The following is a 24,585-nucleotide window of genomic DNA, read 5'->3' as shown; positions in this document are numbered from 1 at the left end:
ACCTCTGCTACAGCTGTGACTCGAGCCATAGCAGTGACAATGCCAGATCCTTAACTCGCTGAGCTACCGGGGAATTCCTGGGTTTACTTTTTATTGGTGAACTTAAAACGTAAGAGTGGGAATTTGAAGATAGGAAGAGCAAAACAAGTGGCCCCAGTGGTCCCAAGTTAAGTTTTATTAAAATTCAAACCAAAACAGAGATTTATTTGGTTGAATATACAGAGATTTATTGTAGCTGTGGTTTCTGTTGTTTGTGCCTTTCTCTTCAGTACTTGGATCATGCGACTGCGTCAGCCACCTTCATCGACAGTAGTGGACAGTTTGTTTCCTCCCAGGTGACGGGAATTAGCCGGAATCCTTACTGTGGCTATGAGCATCAGATTCTGTCTAGCCGGGAGCGCCTGGAGGAGGACTCCTTGTTGGCTGCCTTACAGTGGCAGTTGCCTGATGTGGGCCCCATCCCCTTTTTGAAGAGTACTGACCCTTCTTCCAGCTACTTTGTCATCCTGAACTCTGCAGCCTTCTTCAAGGTGGGAAGCCAGCTGGAGGTACTGGTTCATGTACAGGATTTTCAAAGAAAGCCCAAGAAGTATGGTGGAGACTACCTGCAGGCCAGAATCCACTCTCCTAAACTGCAGGCAGGGGCCGTGGGCAGAGTGGTAGACTACCAAAATGGGTTTTACAAGGTCTTTTTCACTCTGCTCTGGCCAGGCAGAGTTAAAGTGTCCATATCTCTGGTCCACCCAAGTGAAGGGATCAGAGTCCTTCAGCACCTGCAAGAAGAGAAACCAGACAGGGTCTATTTCAAGAGTCTATTCCGTTCAGGGAGAATTTCTGAAACTACTGAGTGTAACGTGTGTCTTCCTGGGAGTCTTCCCCTGTGCAACTTTACAGATCTCTACACTGGAGAACCCTGGTTCTGCTTCAAACCAAAGAAACTCCCTTGCAGTAGCAGGATTAACCACTTCAAAGGTGGATACCTGAAGGGACTCCTGACTGCTGCAGAGAGTGCTTTCTTCCAGAGGTAAGAAATTACCCCCTTCTTATTCTAGGAGGTAATTTAAGAGTCCCTTTCCATTGTCCTTGTCCCATTTAGGATTCTTTCTTGTTTTGTTTATGCACATCTTGTATCTCTCTGAACTTGGTCCATTTCAGGAGAGGTGGTAAGTTAAGAGAATACATAAAGATTTCTATTTTGTGATTAGTGTGCTTATTTCAGTTTAAGTTAAAGACCTTAAATTTTTTTTTTCTTTTTTTTGGCCACACCCATGGCATGAAGAAAATTCCTGGGCCAGGGATCAAACTCATGCAGTGACCTGTGCTGCTGTGGTGACAACGCTGGATCCTTAGCCTACTGTGCCGCAGGGAACAACAAGATCTTACATTTTTTTTAAGCATTCTATTTTATTTATAGTCACTCATTTTTATTGAATTAAAGTTCATTTACAATGTTATGTTAGTTTCAGGTGTAGAGCAAAAGTGATTTAGTTATACATATTTCTATATCTATTTTTTTCAGATTCTTTTCCCTTATAGGTTATTACAAAATATCAGGTATAGTTCCCTGTGCTACACAGTTTGCCCTTGTTGGTTATCTATTTTTATATAGTAGTCTATCTGTGCTAATCCCAAACTCTCAATTTATTCTTCTCCCACCTTTCCCCTTTGGTAATCATAAGTTTGCTTTCTATGTCTGTGGGTCTATTTCTGTTTTTTCTATAAATTTATTTTTGTTTTTTTTTTTTAGATTCCACATATAAGTGATATCATATGACATTTGATTTCCTTTGTTTGCCTTACTTAGTACAATAATCTTTAGGAAAGACCTTACATTTTTGTTCTTTTACCTTAATATCTTTTATTTCAGAACTGTATAGCATATATATAGCTGTATAAGCAAGATCATTTATTCACAGAACAGATAAAAAAAATCATCCAAGAACAGGGCTGCTAGAGGTCTTAGGAAAGCATTTTAACTTCATGTCTAATAAACTAAAACAATCTTAAGTGACATATAATCAGTTGTTAAAATCATGTAAATATTTATTGATAGGAAAGACTATGAATATGGTAACATTGCTGGGTTGATTTCATGATAAGCATGAGAAGCAAGAAATACCAAAGCAAACTATAATTTTAAAGTTAACAGATATTGAAATTATTGCATTATTATGCATGTATTTCTTTTTTTGAACACAAGTTTAAAACTTTTCCAGCATAATAATCAATATATGAAATAATGTTCAGGAGGAAGTTTATAGAATCAGTGTGAATTAAAATTTCTAGAGTTCTCCAAAAAACACATGAAAAGATGTTCAACATCACTAATTATTAGAGAAATGCAAATCAAAACTACTATGAGGTACCACCTTATACGGGCCAGAATGGCCATCATCAAAAAGTCTGCAAACAGTAAGTGCTGGAGAGGGTGTGGAGGAAAGGGAACACTAGTACACAGTTGATAAATGTAAATTGGTGCAACCACTGTGGAAAACAGTATGGAGAGTCCTCAGAAAACTGAAAATAGGATTACCATTTGATCCAGCAATCCCACTCCTGGGTCTCTATCCAGAGAAAATCATGACTCGCAAAGACACATGTACTCCGATGTTCATTGCAGCACTATTTACAATAGCCAAGACATGGAAACAACCTCAGTGTCCATCGACAGAGGAGTGGATCCAGAAGAGGTGGTACATATACACAATGGAATATTACTCAGCCATTAAAAAGAAGGAAATACCAACATTTTTAGCAACATGGATGGACCTAGAAATTATCATGCTAAGTGAAGTCAGCCATACAATGAGACACCAATAGCAAATGCTTTCACTGTCATGTGGAATCTGAAAAAAGGACAGACTGAACTTCTTTGCAGAACAGATACTGACTCAGAGACTTTGAAAAACTTCAGGTTTCCAAATGAGACAGGTTGGGGAGTGGGGAGATGCACTGGGGGTTTGGGATGGAAATGCTATAAAATTTGGTTGTGATGATCGTTGTACAACTATGCATGTAATAAAATTGAGTAATTAAAAGTAAATTTCTAGCATTCTCCCATGGTACAACAGGTTAAGGATCCAATCTTGTCATTGCAGCAGCTCGATCACTGCTGTGGCTTGTGTTCAGTTCCTGACTGGGGGAACTTCCTCATGCCACGGGCATGGCTAAAAAAATAAAATTCCATTTTCTTCAAAATTCCATATGATTCAGAAATAAAATTGCATTCCTTAGAAATAAAAAGTAAGAAAAATCACATGATCAAAAAGTACAATTATTTGGAAGAATGAAAAATATTTTTAAGTGAAGTATATACTTTATTATTTTAAATAGTTTTTTTATTATAGGTGATATACAGTGTCCTGTCAATTTCTGCTGTACAGCAAAGTGACCCAGTCATACCTATATATTAAGTATATACTTTAAAAATATTCCCGGGCAGGGAGGGATTTTTGTTAAGTATATCTGGACACTCTAAAATTTTTTTTCTTTTTGCTGTGCTAAAATGTTGAATGGTTTTTTGATACAAAGTTAGAAAAAAAAGTGTAAATCATGTTAAAATAAAAGGGAAGATTTTAATGTGATAAGCTCATTCTTTCAAAAGGCAGTCTTGGAGTTCCCGTTGTGGCCCAGTGGAGACGAATCTGATTAGTGTCCATGAGGAAGCAGGTTCGATCCCTGGCCTCACTGAATGGGTTGGGGATCCGGCATTGCCAAGATCTGTGGTTTCGGTTGCAGATGTGGCTTGGATCCCATGTTGCTGTGGCTGTGGTGGAGGTTGGCAGCTGTAGGTCTGATTCAACCCCTAGCCTGGGAACTTCCATGTACCACAGGCGCAGCCCTAAAACAAAAAAAAAGAAAAAAACAATGCATTATCTTATTATTATTATTATTATTTTGCCATATCTATGGCATATGGAAGGTCCCAGGCCAGAGATTAAACCCAGGCTACATTAGGGATCCCAGCCACTGCAGTGACAACACCAGATCCTTAACCTCCTGTGCCACAAGGAAACTCCTAAAATTTTTTCTGTTTTATATCCACTAATTATTTGGTAGGAGAAAAGTTCCAACCATAAGGTATGTGGTCTGTAGGAGTTTCTAAAATAAAACCACTGTTATAATAGCCAAGCTATGGAAACAACCTAAATGTCTATTGACAGATGAATGGGTTAAAAAGATGTGGTACATACACACAAAGGAATACTACTCAGCCTCAAAAAGAACAAAATAATGCCATTTGCAGCAACATGGGTACAACTAGAGATTCTCATACAAAGTAAACTTCACTTATTCTTTCTCTGATTCTCTTCCTCTCTTTATATAGATTTGTTTCTGATATATATAATTTCCTTCTCTCTGAAGAACTTAACATTATCTTCCTAGACAGCTCTGCTGGCAACAAGTTTCTTAATTTTTGTTTGTCTGAGAAAGACTTTGTTTCTCTTTTACTTTTGAAGTGATTACTTGTGGTTACCAAAGCCAAGGGGGGAAAAAGTAGGATGGACTAGGAATTTGGGGTTAGTAGATGCAAACTATTAAATTTAGAATGGATAAGCAAATGGAGTTCCCATCGTGGCACAGTGGAAACGAATCTGACTAGGAACCATGAGGTTGTGGGTTCGATCCCTGGCCTCACTCATTGGGTTAAGTATCTAGCGTTGCTGTGAGCTATGGTGTAGGTTGCAGATGTGGCTTGAATCCTGTGGATCCTGTGTTGCTGTGGCTATGGTGTAGGCCGGCAGCTGTAGCTCTGATTGAACCCCTAGCCTGGGAACCTCCATATGCTATGAGTGCGGGCCTAAAAAGAAAAAAAAAAAAAAAAAAAGAATGGATAAACAATGAGTTCCTGCTGTATAACTGTATAGCACAGGGAACTCTATCCAGTCTCTTAAGATAGACCATGATGGAAGATAATATAAGAAAGGTAAGAAAGGGAGTCTATGACTGGGTCACTTTGCTGTACAGCAGAAATTGGTACAACATTGTAAATCAAATAATAAATAAAACCCTTTTTTTTTTTTTTTTTTTTACTTCTTTAAGAGTCAGCTTTTTGTTGTAACCATTTAAATGCATGTTTAACAGACTCATGCCATGCTCTCAGAAGGCCAGCAGAGGGCACACTACTCAGTGTATTTACTGTACTGTTTTTGAGAGAACTGCCTAGTTTTTTGTATGGCTCAGTACAATAGGACTTGCTTTAGTTATATTCTTGAGTTCAGATCACAGACACATTGTTTATCAGTGACTAAGAGCAGATTATTTAATGTTTCCCTTTTGCCTGTGTATGAAGACTCTTCAGTAACCCCCTTTTAAGGTCTGTGTTGTCAGTCCACTTAGTGCCTTAGCAAAGAGGAGGAGCATAGCTTATAATTTACTGAAATTTCATGTGGAGAAAAAATGGGAAAAGGTTAGAGAATTAAGTTAGTGTGAAATTTAAAATATTCCTAACACCAAAATCTACCATTAAAACCAAAAAACACCTGTGAGTCCAGAAGGTTAAAATAATGTCTGCCCCTGCCTTTACTTGTATATCCTGGCTGAGGCTGGCTGGTGGTACTTTGTAGAATCATTAAAAAATTCGGAGTTCCCGTCGTGGTGCAGTGGTTAATGAATCCGACTAGGAACCATGAGGTTGTGGGTTCGGTCCCTGCCCTTGCTCAGTGGGTTAACGATCCGGCATTGCCGTGTGAGCTGTGGTGTGGGTCGCAGACCCGGCTCGGGTCCCACGTTGCTGTAGCCCTGGCGTAGGCTGGCAGCTCAGCTCCGATTAGACCCCTAGCCTGGGAACCTCCATATGCCACAGGAGTGGCCCAAGAAATGGCAAAAAAAAAAAAAGACAAAAAAAAAAAAAATTCTACTCACCTGGAAGGTTTGTTGGGAAAAGTGAGGTAGCATAAGTTTTTGGAAACCAAACGTTTGACAGAGTTGATACAGATTTTATTTTTTGCATTGTTTGCTCTGCTACAAATCTTAAAGTTTGCATTAGGCTCACTGAAAAGAAAAAGATTGAAATGGATCATTTGAGGGATTTTTTTGTGCATTAGGGGGTGTTGGGCATGGAAATTCCCAGGCTAGGGATCGAACCTGTGACACAGCAGTGACAACGCCGGATCCTGAATCGCTCTCCTAGCCACCAGGGAATTCCTGATTCCCTGAGCGATCTTTGAGTATAGTATTTTGAGCTCAAGGCCTGAGTATGTTAAGCTGTACTGTTTTTTGTTTTTGTTTTTTCTTCCTTTTAGGGCCGTACCGGCAGCATGTGGAAGTTCCCAGGCTAGGAGTTGAATTGGGACTGCAGCCGCTGGCCTATGCCACAGCCACAGCAATGCAGGATCCAAGCCTTGTCTGTGACCTACACCACAGTTCGTGACAACACCGGATCCCCGAACCACTGAGTGAGGCCAAGGTTTGAACCTGCATCCTCAGGGGATACTAGTCAGTTTCGTTTCCGCTGAGCCACAGGGGGAACTCCAAGCTGTAACCATTTTTTTTTTTTTTTTTTTTTTGGTCTTTTTGCTATTTCTTTGGGTTGCTCCCACGGCATTTGGAGGTTCCCGGGCTAGGGGTCGAATCGCAGCTGTAGTCACCAGCCTATGCCAGAGACACAGCAACGCTGGATCCGAGCCGCGTCTGCAACCTACACCACAGCTCAGGGCAACGCCGGATCGTTAACCCACTGAGCAAGGGCAGGGACCGAACCCGCAACCTCATGGTTCCTAGTCGGATTCGTTAACCACTGCGCCACGACGGGAACTCCCCATTTTTAACTCTCTTCCTTAGTGGCTCATAGTGTTAATTCAGAAAGGATTAAGAAGTTTTACCCTTGGTCTTTGGTTCTCAAATGACGGTTGGACAATTAAGGTGATCTAATCTTTGCTCTTTACTCTTAAGAAAAAAAAAAAAAACTGTTGGTTTTAGAAAGAACTTCCACATGCCATAGGTATGGCCAAAAAAAAAAAAAAAAAAAAAAAAAGAAAAAAGAAAAGATTCTAATAATACAAGAGAATGCCTTTTGAAAGAATGAGCTTATCACATTAAAATCTTCCCTTTTATTTTAGCATGATTTATACTTTTTTCTAACTTTGTATTAAAAAAGTTCAAGTTTGTAGAAATACTGCAGGAATAACAACAGGGAGCACCATATATCTTTAAGTTAGATTCACAGTTGTTAGTATTTTCCTACATTTGCTTTCTTTCTGTGTATGTATTTATGTGTGTGTTTGTACATATTTCAGAGTATACTGCAGACATGTCGCTGCAGAGTAAACTGCAGACATGTTGTTGGTACATGAGTTTGTCCCTCCTAGGAACATGGACTTTCTCCAGCATGTAACCATAATACAGTGATCACACTTGGGCCATTTATCATTGATACAATATTGTGTAGTCTATATTCAGGTTTTTCCAATTGTCCCAGTAATGTCCTTTTAGCTATCTCTTTTATTTTAACTAACTGAATCTATGATCATAAACTATCTGTTTAGTTGGCTCTTTATTTAAAAAAAAAGTTTTTATTTAAAGATTTTTTTCAATTTCTTTTTTTTTTGGCTGTACCTGTGGCAGAATGCAGTCGCCTGGCCAGAGATTGAATCCGAGTTGCAGCTGTGACCTAAGCCGCAGCTGTGGCAATGCCAGATCCTTAACCCACTGTGTCAGGCCAGGGATCAAACCTGCGCCACCACAGAGACAATGCCAGTTCGTTAACCCACCGTGTTACAATGGGAACTCCTTGTTGTCTTCTTTAGTCTTCTTTAGTCCAGGAGGGTTCTCTAAGTTTATTTTGTTTTTTTGCAACATTGACAACTTTGATGTCACTGTTTTTGTAGAATGTTGCCAATATGGATTTCCTGCTTTGTTTCTGCATGATTAGACTGAGATTAAACATTTTTACAGACAAGTGACAGAGATAGTTTTCTTTTTCTTACCCCGAAGCTCTAAACTCATGAAAGTAGTTTATATGTGTTCTCTTAAAGTCATGTCCTCTATTAATTGTCACTTTTATCATCCATGAAATGCTATTATTCTCTAATATGTCCACCATCATTCCTTCCTTTCTTGTTTTTTGTCTCTCTTATTAGAGTGTCAGTGCCATGGCAGAGTTGCTGTGTGTTTTGTTACTGTTATAATCCCTGGCAGTTGGGATAGTGCCTGGCACATAGTAGAAACTTGAGAATTATTTAAGAATAAATCTGTTTTGAATTGATTTTTGATGAAATGAAATATGACTGCAAGTTCCCATATTGAGTTTAGAAAGTTGGCATTTTAATTTTTTGTTTGTTTTTGGCCTAAGTGCAAGAAGCCTAGTTATTATAACCTAGTTTCCGGAATAGTTACACCGTGTTTTCAGTATACTTTTCCCTCACCTTTTCACACAGCCCTCCATCAGATATTTTCTGAGTATGGACGCTAGTCCAGGGCCTGTGCTAAATGCTAAAGATGAAAGGTGAATGGGACTACAATCTCTGTCTTTCAGGACTACCCATCTTATTAAGGAGAACAGAAGCTACAGAGTCGTAATGGTGAACATGGGTACATGCATGAGCATGTGTCTGGAGACAGAGGGCCCCAATTAGGATTCAGCTCTGGACGAGGCCTAAGGAATCTGATGTGTGATTTAACGCTCAATAGACTTGTAGCCTGAAAACTAAGTAGTGACAAAACAGACATTCTAATCAGTGTGGGCCGTTCTCTGAGTCTAAGGGGAAGCAAGTAATTCGAACAGAATTTGTCATTTTGGAGTTCACACTCTTTTTTTAAGGGCCTTACTTGTGGCACATGTAATTTCCCAGGCTGGGGTCAAAGTGGAGCTGCAGCTGCCGGCCTATGCCACAGCCACAGCAATGCTGGATCTCAGCCTGTGACCTAAGCTGCAGCTTGCAGCAGTACCAGATCCTTAACCCACTGAGCAAGGCCAGTATCCTCATGGATACTAGTTGGGTTCTTAGCCCATTGAGCCATAATAGGAACTCTTAGAGTTTGCACTCTTAGGAAGAAGCAGTGAAAAATTAAGAACCTATGTAATTCTTACTCAGTTTTTATATCCATATATTCTGCTTATTGTAAGATACCTGGTTTATTAATTATCAGTTGTATTGATTAACATTTACCAAGAATATTTCATCTTAATAAAGCTCTGTGAAATCTTGCCCATTTAAAACTGCAAATAAAGATGCATTTTGGAAAGTAAATGTTCCTTAATCTAAGCTTATACTCTTTTTATTCCTCTTAAAGTGGTGTCAATATCAAAATGCCAATCAACTCCAGTGGACCTGACTGGGTGACTGTGATTCCCAGGAGTATAAAAGGTAAAGAGCAAAGAGCTGGATGATTTGTTGTTTTTCCTGCTAAGGGTTTTGAGGCTCTGCAGTTTCACTAATGTTACAAAACCCCTTTTTCCCCTTTAATATGCCCTGGTTGCTACTGAGCATAGTTTTAAATCCTTCCAGGCGATTTCGATCCACTAGTATAGGATATTATTAAAAGTAAAAGAATGAAGTTTAAAAGAGTAAATGTATGTGTTTTGTTTTTGCAGAATAGATATAATTATTCATAGTGACTTGTAGAAAGAAAGGCCGAATATTGTTAAAGAGGCTCATGGAGATGGCAGGTGATCCCTTTTTGGCCTTTTGGCTAAGATCAAGTGCAGATGGCACACGAGGTCCTTTTAGCTGTTGAAAGTGTGTATGTAGTATCCCACAGGGCGGATGATGTAAATGCTAATGCCACAGGTAGGTAACACGCAGGAATCCACCAGGATGGGTATTGGCTACGTGCATGCCTTGTGTAAATGGTGGGGAAGGAACCTTAGAGCAGGGACATTCTAAAGGGGGCAGCCTCTCAGTTCTGTGCATTGTTGCCACGCAGAAACGTAGACCTAGTGTGGGCAGATCTGTGGATTTTTTTTCCGTGAAAAACTGGAAGTCTTAATTTTTGATATGATGTCTCCAGATTTCAAAACATTGGTATCTAGGAGTTCCTGGTGTGGCTCAGTGGTTAACAAATCTGACTAGTATCCATGAGGATGTGGATTCGATTCCTGACCTCACTCAGTGGGTTAAGGATCCAGTGTTGCCGTGAGCTGTGGTGTAGGTCGCAGAGGCGGCTTGAATATGGCATTGCTGTGGCTCTGGCGTAGGCCGGTGGCTACAGCTACAATTCGACCCCTGGCCTGGGAACCTCCATACACTGTGGGTGTGGCTCTAAAAAGACAAAAAAAGAAAAAAAACCAAAAAACCCAAAAAACTAACATTGGCATTCAGTTAAAAACTTTTAAAATATTGTGTGAGCTAAATAATATGGTCCAGCTGTAGGCAGGACAGTGCCAGTTTGTATCTCTGGTCTTCACTGTCATGTGCCACAAGAAATCCCAGTCTTTTCCTAATGAAGAGCTGTATTTCACTTACTTAAACCCAGTGAGTTATTAATTATAGAGGACAGAAATGTAAAACATCCCTATTGTCTGCTTGGCCCTCAACCCCACAGCTGAGATGTCAGTAAACATGGTACCTCCCAGTAGCACTGTACTCTTCACACTTAGGTCTGACACTGCAGGAGGCCCCATCCCACTACTGCATCTGTCCTTCTCTTCCACAGCCCTGGTTGTCTGACTTGCCCACCTTGTAATGTCTCTGACTGGCCAGTGGGATGGTCAGTAGGAGGAGGTTCAGATGATTCACTTGCACCTGACATGTCTTGGGGTTCAGCCAGGAAGGGGTTGTGGGTTTGTGATATACTCTTCTGTTGAGAGAGAAGATTCAGTAACTTGTGAGGCTTTTGATGGATTTTTAGAGGAAAAGAGCAACCATGAATCAGTAGGAACAGAGTAGCCTGGTTTTGAGAAAACCATCTCGGGACAGGTAGATAATTGGAAAGAAAATAGAAGGGAAATTGCTTTATTTAATGTCAAAGAACTCCCAGCTATGGAGTTCCTGTTGTGGTGTAGAGGAAACCAATCCGATTAGTATCCATGAGGATGTGGGTTCAATCCCTGGCTTGGCTTAGTGGGTGGGGGATCTGGTGTGGCTGTGAGCTGAGGTGTAGGTCCCAAACTTGGCTTGGGTCCCGCATTGCTGTGGCTGTGGTGTGGGTTGGCAGTTGTAGCTCAGATTCGACCCCTAGACTGAGGGCTTACATATGCTGCAGGTGTGGCCCTAAAAAGCAAAAAAAAAAAAAAAAAAAAAGTCCAGCTTGGGGGAACTTCAAGAAGTTCACCTTAGTGACCAGCAGGGGGCACTTAAAGATCGTAAACGAAGGGCTCACGTTGTTCCTTCCATTCCTTCTTCCCTGTCTCCCTTCATTCCTTTTCCTCTTTTAAAAATGTTTTGTTCTCAGATAATTTTAGATTTAAGAGTTGTGAAACTATAGTACAAAGTTCCTGTATAGCTTTCACCCAACTTCCCCTAATGTTTGACATCTTAAGAAATCACAGAAACTTATCAAACCTAAGAATTTAACGTTAGTACAATATGATGATCTAAACTGCAGAGTTTTTTTGGATTGCATCAGTTTTTCCACTCATGTCCTTTCTTTGTTCCAGGATCCAGTGCAGATCTCACTTTGCATTTAATTGCACATTTCTTTTTATTTATTTATTTATTTATTTATTTAGTCTTTTTAGGGCCACACCCGTGGCATATGGAGGTTCCCTTCCAGGCTGGGGTCAGATCAGAGCTATAGCTGCTGGCCTATACCACAGCCACAGCCATGCGGGATCCTAGCTGCGTCTGTGACCTATAGCCACAACTCATGGCAATGCCAGATCCTTAACCTACTGAGCAAGGCCAGAGATTGAACCTGCGTCCCTGTGGATGATAGTCAGATCCGTTTCTGCTGAGCCAGGATGGGAACTCCCAAGTTGCTCATTTCTTCAATCTTCCTTCTGTGACAGATCCCCTGGCTCTTGTTCTATCTTTTTGATACTTTTGAAGAGCATTGGTCAGTTGTTTTTTTAGAATCTTTCTAGATTTGGGTTTGTCTAATGTTTTCTTTTGATTGAAATGAGGTTATGCAGTTTGGGAAAGACTAGGACAAAAATGATGTTGTGTGTCAGTTTATATTAGTAATGATGTTAACCTTGATCACTTGGTTAAAGAAGTGGTGTCTGCCTGGGTTTTCCACTCTATATTTACTCAGTGTTCTGGGGAGATACTTTGAGACTGTGGTAGGCTGAATAATGTCCCCTAAAGACATCCAGATCCTAATCCCTCACATTTGTGACTGTTACCTTATACGGCAAAAGAAACTTTGCATACATGATTAGCTTAATGGTTTTGAGATGAGGAGAGATTATCTGAGTGGGCCGTAGATACAATCATAAGTGTTCTTTTAAGAAGGAGGCAGAGGGAGAGTTCATAAGAAGACAGAAGGCCATGTAAAGATAGAAACAGAGATTTGAAGATGCTGTGATCCTGTCTTTAGAAGTGAAGAAGGGGGCCATGAGTCAAAGAATACAACTCTAGAAAACATGTCTTTCTGTTTCAGCTAGAAATGTGGAACTGAATCCATACTAGATCCTTCAGCTAGAGCATGGCTCTGCCGACACCTTGGTTTTGGCCCAGTGATACTCATTTTGGACTTCTGGCTTTCAGAACTATAAAATAACAAATTTGTATTGTTTTAAGCTACTAAATTTGTGGTAATTTGTTACAGCAGCTGCAGGAAACTAATACAGAGTCTATGTAGCATTCTGTTTCTGCTTCAACTCTCAACTGCTGACTTGAGCATCATGCCTAGAACTCCCTGCAGCAGTTATTTCTGTGGTGTTCTAATGGTGCTTGCTCTCTCCCTCTCATTCCTAATACCTTTGTTACTTGGAATTTTTCTGTAGGGAAGAGTTGTTCCTTCTTTACCATTTATTTAATTTTATCAATATAGACCCATGACTCTTTCATTCTTTTTTTTTTTTTTCCTTTTTTTTTTTTTAAATTATTTTCCCACTGTACAGCAAGGGGGTCAGGTCATCCTTAGATGTATACATTGCAGTTACAGTTTTTTCCCCCATCTTTCATTCTTTGAGTTATAATTCAATTCAGTTGTTGTTCCAACTGTTCCAGTTTGGCTTCTGGGCGCTTTTGACATGCTTTCATCATTTTAATTAATTAACTCATTTTTTTGAGCACTTCCTTCCTTTCTGACACCACAAGATATGTCAGGCCCATCTTATATTTTCTTTGTTCAGGTCTTGGAAAAGTTCATAGTCTTTCAACTTTTATTATTTCACTTATAAATCTTATATTTTGAAGGTTTTATTTTTCCTATGATATTGCATTACTTATATATTAGTTAATTGATTTTCCTACAAGGTAAAATTGTTCTAAGATGCATATTTAGATCCTGGTGGATTGCTTAAGATTGCTACCCATTGTATGGGTATGATTCCAGTCAAAAGCAAAGAAACACTGCTTTTGATTAGAGTAGACTAGCTCATCACTGGCAAGCATCTGGTCTCTGACAGGCTTTCCCAGTGTCAGAATTACTGCCCAAGTTTTCATAAGCACCTCCATGGCAGTCCTCGCACAATTAGCCTGATGTCTTGATAGCTTCTAACATCAGCAGCTAAACCAGAGTTCATGTTTTGGGGGGAGCTTACTGAAAGTTTAGGATAGGACTAGATCTAATAGCAATAGACTACCAACATCTTTATAGCTTTTTACTGTTTTTCTCTATTGAACCCTATCTTATGTGCAATAGAGCACACAGATCATAAGCATATATTTAGTACGATGGAGTTTTATATCTGTACATAGCTTTGTAGCTTTGTAGGCCGGATTCTAAGGTTACTCCCAGTGATCCATGTCCTTATATAAACCCTTTCCTTCAATTATATGACAAAGCTGACTTTGAAGAAAGAGATTATTCTGTGTTGATTTGACCTAGTCACATAAGCCCAGGACATAATCACAGGGCCCAGATTCTTTCAAAAGAAAGACATTGAAAGAAAGTGTGAGAAAGATTCCACATGACGGAGATTCTTTGTTGCTGGCCTGAAAGATGCAGGAGGCCATGGGGTGAGGAAGGTAGGCAGCTTCTAGGAGCTGAGAGGCATTCCCTGGCTGTCGACCAGCAGGGAAATGAGAAACTCAGTCCTATAACTACAAGGAGCTGAATTTAGCTAATGAATGAGCTTGGAAGCAGATGCCTCTCCAGAGCTTTCAGGAAAGAACACAGCTCTGCTGACATCTGGTGAGATCCTGAGCACAGTCCCCAGCTATACCACACCCCAGACTCCCGACCTGCAGAACTATGGGAAGATAAACGTCCTTTATTTTTAAACCATTAGGTTTGTGGTGGTTTTTGACACAGCAGTAGGAAACTAATAAGTTAACTATCACCCAGATCAAGATGTATAATATTTAGAGTACATAGAATATTTCTAGTCTTCAAGTATGGCCCCTTACTGTAAGTTAAAAATGTGCGTCCACACTATTACAGTATTGAATTTTCATAGCAACCCTTCATAATGGCTAGTAGTTTACCCATTTTATAGATAATGAAACCAAGGTCTAGGTCCAGTGAACTTAAAAGAGCAAAGGACTCATATCCTACACATAACACTCACACTCTGTGACCTGCTTTCTTCACCTTTGTAAGATATTTGGATTAGCTATTCTCTAGGCCCCTTTCAATATTCTCTTATTTGATAGCTATTTCTACCTTCTATAGCACTTTTAGCTTTCCTCTGTAAAATGCTTAGCTTTGAGGGAAATGAAATTTAAAGAACATGAGCTCCTGTTGTGGCTCAGTGGAAACAAACCTGCCTAGCATCCATGAGGATGCATGTTTGATCCCTGGCCTTGCTCAGTGGGTTAAGGATCTGGCGTTGCCATGAGCTGTGGTATAGGTTGCAGATGTGGTTTGGATCTGGTGTTGCTGTGGCTGTGGTGTAGGCCAGCCCCTGCAGCACTGATTTGACCCCTAGCCTGGGAACCTCCATATGCCATGTAGGCGGCCCTAAAAAAGGGCAAATAAAATAAAATAGAAAGAACAAAATCAAACCCCCCAATTTTTCTTTTTTGGCTGGGCCCACAACATGTAGAAGTTCTGAGGCCAGGGATTGAACCTGAGCCATTGCAATGACAACACCAGATCCTTAACCTGCTGTGCCAGCAGGGTAACTCCTAAGTCCCCAAGGTTTTCTAGAGAGAATTCAAGGGTAAACTCAAACTGCAGCCACTATAATTGTGGTGTGGCACGTGAGAGGGCATGCCCAGACAGTGCAGTGTACTGGCCCCATTCCTGTCTCCCGAGGGTGGCACCCAGGCATTCCTGTGCTCGCCTTCCCTGGTCAGGCAGTTGTCTGCCGCAGTTGTCTTTCTCCATCTTGTCTTTCTTTCCCCTCATGAACCATGTCCTCCCCTTTGAGCTGCTTTTTACTGTTCTTTCTTCTCCACCTAATTCCGTGCCAGAAAATTAAGGGACCTGTGTTCGCACATGTGCACACACCTCCCACCCTTAATTCACATGGTGTCCTCACCTGGCTCTTTCTAGATCACTTAGGGAAACTTATCTCTGCCTTTTCTCTCTCATTTTGTTCCATGTGTGGTCCAGATAGCCCTCATTATGGCTGGTGGATGACATGGGATGATGTTCTTTGGAGGAAAATGTAAGCTGCGGGCTTTTATTTATTTTGCTTTTTAGGGCCAAACCCATGGCATATGGAAGTTCCCAGGATAGGGGTTGAATCAGAGCTACAGCTGCCAGCCTATGCCACAGCCACAGCCTACGCCACAGCCACGCAGATCTGAGCTGTGTCTGTGACCTACACCACAGCTCAAGGCAACGCCAGATCCTTAACCCACTGAGCAAGACCAGGAATCAAACCCACGTCCTCATGGATACTAGTTGGATTCCTTTCCCCTGAGCCACGATGGGAACTCCCAGCTGCGGGCTTTTAAAGAGAAGCCAGAACATTTTAGAGAAGCAGGGGCCTTACTTACAAATAATCAAAACTGTCCCTCCTGATTTTGCATAAAAATCTTGATATCTGCTCTTACAACCACCTCTGTAAACTTCCTTCACCATCAGTGTTCAAGATAACCATAAAACTGAGTAATGACTCATTTTTGTTTTTAATTATTTTTATTCCACATGTAAGTTAAGGGTTATATAATGGATTTAAGGGGCTTTCATATCTCAAGTATCTTACGTGAAAATGTATTCTGAGTTCCAAGAAACAATGACTTTCTAAACAACCTCAGACTGCTTAAAAATCCTAGTAATCAGAGAATGTTTTCTCCCAGTTGACCATAAGAGGGCAATGTAGGTACACATATTTCACTTTAAAACTATGCTATTATCTAACGTTGCCTGTTTAAAGAATTAATGTCAGGTTCAGTAATTGATTTGCTTTGCTTGACTTAACTCTGGTAGTAAATACAATTAACATTTGAATGGAAATGGTAATTGTTTCCTGTGTTATATACATGTTTCTTTATAATACTTATTTAGCACGGAATAGTTGAGTCTTAACTGTGGTAAAAATTATAACTTCAAAATCACTTTTAATTCCCATTCCAGTAAATGTTTTCTTTGGGCTGCAGGTGTGTGCTCTGTGGCCTTGATGTGCTGATATAATGAGCTTCGGGCAAGGTGTGATGACATGGTAAAACCACACTTGGTCACATGTTGAGAAATTGTTTTTGAATAAGCCAAACAAATGCTTACTCTAACCCCCCTCCCATTTTTCTTTGATAAATTTTGATTAAATGCCATAAAAGCTCTCAAAATGCTGTTTACTTTTCAGTTTAGACCCCAAATCTGCAAAGAACTAGCAGATACCTATGAAAAAAACATTAAATATGCACTGTCTGTCAAATAGGGGATCGTCTTTGAAGGGAGTACAACCGAAATAATTTTGACTAATACAGATAATATCAAGAAGTCAAAGAAGTTGAAAATAGTCACAAATAGGAGACTCAGTTAAATTTAAATTTCTGAGTCATGACCTTTTGGATTTTGTGAGCCACGCGGGAAGTCCAAGAGCTTTTGGATTTTGAATTGTAGTTTAACAGGTGAGACTATAGAATTACTGGATTATGATCAAGGCTTGAACCTTGGGGTGTGTAAGGAAGTGACATAAAATGACTGGTGGTTTCTTGAAGACTGTAGATTTGAATAAGTGTTAGAAATGAATAAATGTACACTTTCAGGAAAAAAGCCAAAAAGAGAATGGTCAGTCTCTACAAGCACCTCTTTTTGAGAGGCGATGTAGCCTAGTGATTGAGAGCGTGGGCTGGGGGCTCACCTGCATGGATTAGATCCTGGCTTTACCACCTACCAGCTCTAGGGCTGAGGACCAGTTCCTTAACTATTTTGAAAGGTAGGAATAATAATAGGACCTACCTTAAAGGGTTATCATGAGCATCATATGAGATGATATATTTAATTGCTCAGAACAGTGTCTGGTACACAGTAACTTGCGAGAAATATTAGGCATCCCTGTTTGGTGTGAAGCATGTAAAGCGTGCTGTTTTCTCAGTGGCATTTTCTGAGGGAGGTGTTGGGGCAGAAGGGCGTTGACTCTCCCTCTGGAAAGGTGTCCTGGGCTTGTGTTATCCTGTGTAGCTAGGCTACAAGCATGAGTACACACTGCTGGTGCAATTTTAATATCGTTTATTGTGCATAACGACTTTTAAACCTTTTGTGTTATGGGGAGTAATTCTTTAGACTGTATGTCATTGGTTTGTTTTCTGTAGTTAGTGGTGGTTTTATGAGTTACTATTTGACTGGAGGATCCATGGGTTGAAACTTTCTGTTTAAGGTTGAAACACAGTAAACTAATATTACTATGTTTATGTAAAGCATGAATTTAAGTTCTTACTTACCTCATAGGCATTTGGATGAGAAGCTTTTCTCCTGTTCTGAGATAATGCTGGACAATGCTTAGATCTGCATATTTCCTTGGTTTTTGCCTGCCTTTATCTTTGGCTTTGATTAAAACATGCATAATTAGAGGGAATGCTCAACGTCCCCTTTTCCTCTTCTATCCACAAACACCCTCACACCCATTTCAGATCTTCCTATTTTTGTGCAAAGGAGAACTTTTTGTGGGAGGGGGAAAGTCTGGGATTTCTTTGAGATATGATGGCAGTAAATATTACCCATAGCCAACAGGCTAACAAACATAGGGACATAATTGTGTTTCTTAGAATGTTTGTATATAAGTATGTATGTATGTATGTATGTATGTATGTATTTAGTCTTTTGTCTATTTAGGGCCACACCCGAGGCATGTGGAAATTCCCAGGACAGGGGTTGACTCAGAGCTGTAGCCATATAGCCATAGCAATTAGGGATCCCAGCCGCGTCTGCAACCTACACCCCAGCTCACGGCAACGCTAGATCCTTAACCCACCGAGCAAGGCCAGGGATCAAACCTGCCTTCTCATGGATACTAGTCAGATTTGTTAACCACTGAGCCACGATGGGAACTCCTCTTGGAATGTTTTAAATATATGGTTTGTGGGAGGAGAATTTCAGAATATCTTTTTTTTTCCCCTCCAGAAATGAACAGCCTAGAACTATCTCAAGGCTTAGGAACTTTTCCTTCTGGGTATTATTATAAAGATCAATGGAGGCCCAGAAAGTTTAAAATGCGCCAGTTTAATGACCCTGACAACATTACAGAATGCTTACAGAGAAAAGTGGTGTATTTATTTGGTGACTCGACAATCAGACAATGGTTTGAATATCTCACTACATTTGTTCCAGGTGAGTACTTTGCTCTTTGTTTCCTAACTCATTCCTATATACACAAAATCAGTTTTGAATAGGCAGACCAGTCCAGTGCCCAAAGAGAGGCATCACATGAGGAGGCAGTTACTTCTCTGCAGGGCCCAAGAGGTATCCTAAGCCTGGAGAGATGAGTGAGAGTTTCTCATCAGTGGTGGGGTTGTGATGCATTGATGAAAGCTCTGGGTGCTCGTTGGAGTTCATACTGCTGATTAGCTGTGTGACCCTGGACAAATCATCTACTTCTCAGGACTTCATTTCTCCAAGTGTGAGCTGAGGCAGCTGGATGTTGTCACCTCAGAGGTGTCTGTCATTTTTGACATTCTGGGCTGCGAAATAGAAGTGAATGTTTCCAGTTGTCTTTTTCTAGTTCTGTTTGGTCCAACTCCAAGGTTACAATAGATTTAGCTGGAAGGAGGCAGCCAAATGGTAGTCTGTTTTAAAACACCCTTGCAGCGGATGGAGCCATCCTTGGTCGTAGGCCCTGAGATGGACCTGGCCCCTGCTGGGGGAGTCGGGTCAGTCCTAGCCTTCTTAGCTTCCTGGTCTCACTGCTGGGCTCTGGGGTAGCTCTTCAGATTCAGATAAAATCCCCGCTCATGGCAGGCCCATCTCTCATTCCATGATCCCAGAAGGACTGTGGGTGGGGTGAGGGGTGGCGGTGGATCCAGGGCAACAGAACTGTTGACCCTGACCAGAGCGGAAGAGCTGATGAATAGCTCTGTGGGAATGGTTTTTGATGGCTTTCATAAAGCAAATTCCCACAGTTTAAGTTGTTGTGTGTGATGTTTTTCTTTTTGCTCTTTTATTACATCAATTTAATTTCAAGTTTAATTTTTAGGAGGAAAGGAGGAAGTAGATATGACCTCCTAAAGGTAGAATGTTAATTCCATTTTTGTTTGGCTTGTTTTTTTTTAATTTTAGTTTTTTATTTTTTAGGGCCACACCCTCAGCATATGGAAGTTCCCAGGCTGGGGGTTGAATTGGAGCTGCAGCTGCCAGCTTACACCACAGCCACAGCAACACTGAGCAGCGTCTGTGACCTATACCACAGCTCACGGCAATGAGTGCCAGATCCTTAACTCACTGAGCAGGGCCAGGAATTGAACCTGCCTCCTTATGGTACTAGTCTGGTTCATTACCACTGAGTCACAAACGGAACCCCTTGTAGTTGCTTGACTCCCAAATTCTAATGATGTAGCTCCGTATTTCCTTTCATAGCAGTGATCACATTGAGTGTCTTCATCATTTTCCACCATAGCCTTTTCAGACAGATTTTCACCTGTAAAGCCTTGTATCAGTGCTTGATCTTCTTTTTTTTTCCTTTTTAAAAAATGAAAGTATAGTTGATTTACAGTGTTGTGCAAATTTCTGCCACACAGCAAAGTGACCCAGTCATATATGTATATATACACTCTTTTTCTCATATCATATCCAATCCTGTTCTATCCCAAGAGATTGGACACAGTTTCTTGTACTATGCTGTAGGACTTCATTACCCATCCATTCTAAATAAATAGTTTGCATCTACTAGCCCCAGACTCCCAGTTGGTGCTTCATCTTAATCAAAAGAAAGATTGGTGGGTTGGGCTTTTATTCAGTTAAGTGGGGCCAAATGCTAAGTAGTAATGAAATGAACTACATATGAGAATCTGGAAGAGGAGCCTGGGACTGAATGGAGAAAAAACAAAACCTTAACTTGAACCCTTAAGAGTAAATAAGATGGGACAGTTATAGTTTGATATTACTTCTTTAGAAATGACTATCACTCCTTGAGAGGATGAGTGCTGTGGCTTACCCATCTGAGCATTGCTGGCTTAGAGCACAATGGTACTGGCACTGAATAGGTGCTCAGGAGATGTTAATTTATTGAGTTGCTGAAAGTTACTTAATCTGGTCTGTATAAGGCAATAGAGGAATATTTAGGGATATCAAACACACCCTCTTTCCTCATGGGGTGAATGTTGAGTGAAGAATTGTATAGCTTTTTTTAGGAATAGTAAGGGGGAATAAGTTACTATTTCTTGGGATCTTCAGAAGATCTCAGAGGAGCTAGATTTAGAAACACAACTTAGATAAAGGGGACAAAGAGAAGGGAATTCTGACTTGTGCTGCTGTCTTTGGTAGGACGGAGAGAGAAGTTCTTTAAGACATTAACATGGATTTCCATCTATAAGGTGAAATTAAAGTAAAAAGAAACAGGGTTGCTTTTTTTTTTGCTTATTGTAAAAAGAGGTGTTTGATTACTATTATGTGTTTGTAAAAAAGTAGAAGTTATAGTTCTTGTTCTGGAAGAAATAATATTTGTTAGAACAAAAATGTGTAAATGCTGAATTGCTGTGTAGATATTCAACAGTCAGTGCAAACGGAAAGATTTCTTGGCCCAAAAGAGGTAAAGAAGTTATTTTGCTTCTGAGGTATTGGCATAGGTCTAGAATCTATTGCTGATGATGTTACTTGTAATGTCACGCTTATGGAATGATTGAAATAATAAATATGTTAGAATAAAGGTCCATTCAAGCCAAGGGAGCCAAGGTGAAGTGAAGTAGGTATTTCCTTTACATTTATATTACACCTTTTTGTTGTTGAACTTTTATTTTAAAAATTGTCCTTTGAAGCCACTAACTAAAGAATAATCAAAATATATCACTTGCTTTTAAACATTGTTATGAATCTGAGTTTTCCTTATTTCAGATTTAGTGGAATTTAACTTGGGTAGTCCCAAGAATGTGGGTCCCTTCCTTGCGGTGGACCAGAAGCACAACATCCTGCTCAAATACCGCTGCCACGGTCCACCCATCCGGTTCACGACTGTCTTTAGCAATGACCTTCGTTATGTGGCCAACGAGCTGAATGGCATCGTAGGAGGGAAGAACACAGTGGTTGCCATCGCTGTATGGTCTCATTTCAGCACCTTCCCCTTGGAAGTGTATATCCGGAGGCTCAGGAACATCCGTCGAGCCGTTGTCCAGCTCCTGGATCGAAGCCCTAAAACCGTGGTGGTCATTCGGACAGCCAATGCCCAGGAGTTGGGACCTGAGGTGAGCCTTTTCAACAGCGACTGGTACAACTTTCAGCTGGACACCATCCTTCGGAAGATGTTCTCAGGAGTTGGAGTATATCTCGTTGATGCCTGGGAGATGACCCTGGCCCACTATCTACCCCACAAGCTGCATCCAGATGAAGTTATTGTGAAGAACCAACTGGACATGTTCCTGTCCTTTGTGTGCCCCTTGGAGACATAGCTTGCCCTGGAGGGGACTGGAGGAATCATATTCAGTGACCTTCTCTATCACCGGCACTACAGGAAGTCTATGGGTGGCCCAATGGAGAGATGGCTTCCATTGATATTGTACAAAATTTTAAAAAGAGCTGGACTTTATATAATGACTTGTAAGGAGCTTAGAAAAAAAATGCAGATTACATTTATATCTACCTATAGGATATTTTTTCCAATCCTGACCTAGCCATGGGAGAACCATTATTAACAGCATCTATACACTTTATTGCCCTTGTAACCAAAGATGCTAATGAGTGTGTCTGAACTAGCTTCTCCTGGGAGGCTATATTACTGTGCTAAAATGTGTGAAACATGTTCTGACCTAAGTGGCAGGGACAAGTTTGGTTGGCAGTGCAGTGTTGTTTGCAGCTTATCTGATAAAGGAAATTAAGCACATCTGCATGAATAGCGTAGTTGGTTCATCTTCAGCAGTGTGAATTAATCCTGAGGCTTAAGGTCACCAGCTCCATGTAACTCACTGAAGACTGCTGTGTCTCAGGAGTTTCTCTTGATGATCCACCTTCTTCTGAATTACTTGAAAAGGCCAGTGTCCTTGGTCAGAACTTTCTAATGAGAATATTTACAGTGTCCTGCTTTTATCTAGAAAAGAAGGAAAAGGGAAATATGAAAGCAGTACATATAAAATCTGTGCATTGAATTGATATTTGCATTGGATGACTTATTTGATTTAGCTAAATTTTGCAGGATTATACCTATTCTCAATTAATCATTTTTGGAATTCCTGCTGTGGTGTATTGGATTAAAAATCCAATGGCAGCTGCTTGGGTCACTGCAGAGGCATGGGTTCAATCCCTGGCCCAGTGCAGTGGGTTAGGGCCTCCAGTTGTGGCTAGGATTCAATCCCTGGGCTGGGAACTTCCATATGCTGTGGGTGTGGCCATTGAGAAAGCAAAACAGAAAAACCACTTTTGGAACGTGAAAGGGGAAATTTATAAAGGGAAATTTATTTTTGTGTTCTGAAGTTTGAGGGTTTTAAGAATTAACTTTTATGTAAAGAATGCTATTGTTTGTTATAAAGCTGTGGAAATTATTTCCATCAATTTTGAGTGTTTCTTCTTTGGTTGTTATATGATTGCCTACCCATATTAGAAATTAAAATCTAGTTAAAATTAAATTCAGATATTGAAATCTATTACAACTTGATTTGAGCATAAGGTACACACATTCTCTCATGCCTGAAAGTTAAGGTGCTATTCCTGTTGGCTATCTTAAAATAATCGAATTATCAATTTTACTTGACTGTCTTTATCTTCTCCCCACACCCCCTGCCTTTTTTTTTTTTTTTTTTCCTTTAGGGCTGCTCCTGTGGCATATGGAAGTTCCTAGGCTAGGGGTTGAATTGGAGCTACAGCCACCAGCCTACACCACGGCCACAGCAATGCCAGATCTGAGCTGCGTCTGCGACTTACACCACAGCTCATGGCAACACTGGATCCTTTAACCCAGAGTGAGGCCAGAGATCATACTGGCATCCTCATGGGTATTAGTTGGATTCTTAACTGGGCTGAGTCACAGTAGTAACTCCTAGCTTTATCTTATTAATCTTAAATAAGTTTAAATTAATTTGTGGCCATTTAGTAAGTACTCTTTTTTTGAGTCACAGTAGAATATAGTTTTTATTTATTCCTAAATGGAGATGTGAAGAAACTGGGGAGGTTTTAGATATGTCAATGCTGAAAGCATGAAAAAATAATTCTTAGAAGAATGATCCAAATAATTTGTTTTTACCTTAAAACAGAGAGTCTAAGATCTTCCTTTCCTAACCTTGAGGGCCACCTGCAAGTTTATAAAATAAATAAGTATAATTTTAAATTATGTTCTGATTTGTAGTGGACCAAGGTGTTAAATATGTTAAGGAAGCTTATTTTTATTTTTTGTCTCTTGTCTTTTTAGGGCTGCACCTGTGGCATATGGAGGTTCCCATGCTGGGGATCTAATCGGAGCTGTAGCTGCAGGCCTACACCACAGCCACAGCAACACCAGATCCGAGCTGTGTCTATGACCTTACCACAGCTCACTGCAATGCTGGATCCTCAACCCACTGAGCGAGGCCAGGGATCTAACCTGCAACCTCATGGTTTCTAGTCGGATTCATTTCTGCTGTGCCACGACGGTAACTCCAGGTAGCTTAATTTTGATGGTCTTTAAGCTTTAGAGTATCATTTGGAATATTTGATGAAAATGCAGAATTAGGGGCTCTGCTTTCAGGAATTGTGGAATCAACCTTAATGACAAATGCCCAAGGCTTCTGATGCAAGTGTGGTATTTTACATTTTTGAGAAACACTAAGGGAAGAGGGAAGATGGAACTGAGGAAATATTATTGTTTATTCATTATTTCAGGGGCTTTTTTTCATAACTTTTAATTCTGATCATGATCTAATAGTCCAGATGATATTTATAGATGAAGAACTGGAGTTTGGATTTGAACTAGATATGTGAGAATCATAGCCCTTTTCAACTGGAACTTTTTGGACTTTGTAAAGAGGTTTTATTTTTTCATGAAAGAACTTATGAGCATTTCTCAAGGATCCCTGAAGGAGGCTGAGTCAT

At 40.3% G+C, this 24,585-nt stretch overlaps 1 protein-coding gene across 8 annotated transcripts in view; it reads left to right on the top strand.

Annotated features, from left to right (window-relative positions):
• NXPE3 (neurexophilin and PC-esterase domain family member 3) overlaps positions 1-23,147 on the top strand; it is a 38,746-nt gene extending 15,599 nt beyond the window's left edge. For 3 of the 8 annotated variants that reach the window (XM_013990160.3, XM_003132693.5, XM_013990159.3), the window contains 4 exons: positions 270-1,024; positions 9,235-9,308; positions 18,505-18,711; positions 21,427-23,147. In XM_013990160.3, coding sequence (XP_013845614.1) covers positions 270-1,024; positions 9,235-9,308; positions 18,505-18,711; positions 21,427-21,977 — 1,587 coding nt within the window. In that variant the 3' untranslated portion in view covers positions 21,978-23,147. Of the gene's footprint in view, positions 1-269; positions 1,025-1,279; positions 3,044-9,234; positions 9,883-10,069; positions 10,246-18,504; positions 18,712-21,426 lie in introns of those variants that run through there. The other 5 variants (XM_084991513.1, XM_084991511.1, XM_084991512.1 and 2 more) reach the window with 3 other exon arrangements.
• Positions 23,148-24,585: the final 1,438 nt, after the last annotated feature.

This window comes from Sus scrofa, chromosome 13 (assembly GCF_054392235.1).
Source record: "Sus scrofa isolate SSC_HxYL_T2T_F1_AM1 chromosome 13, Sscrofa_HxYL_maternal_Yorkshire_Landrace_v2.0, whole genome shotgun sequence".
Classification (NCBI taxonomy): domain Eukaryota; kingdom Metazoa; phylum Chordata; class Mammalia; order Artiodactyla; family Suidae; genus Sus; species Sus scrofa.
The sequence above is the reverse complement of the archived record's forward strand: the minus strand, read 5'-3'. Positions and strand labels throughout refer to the sequence as shown.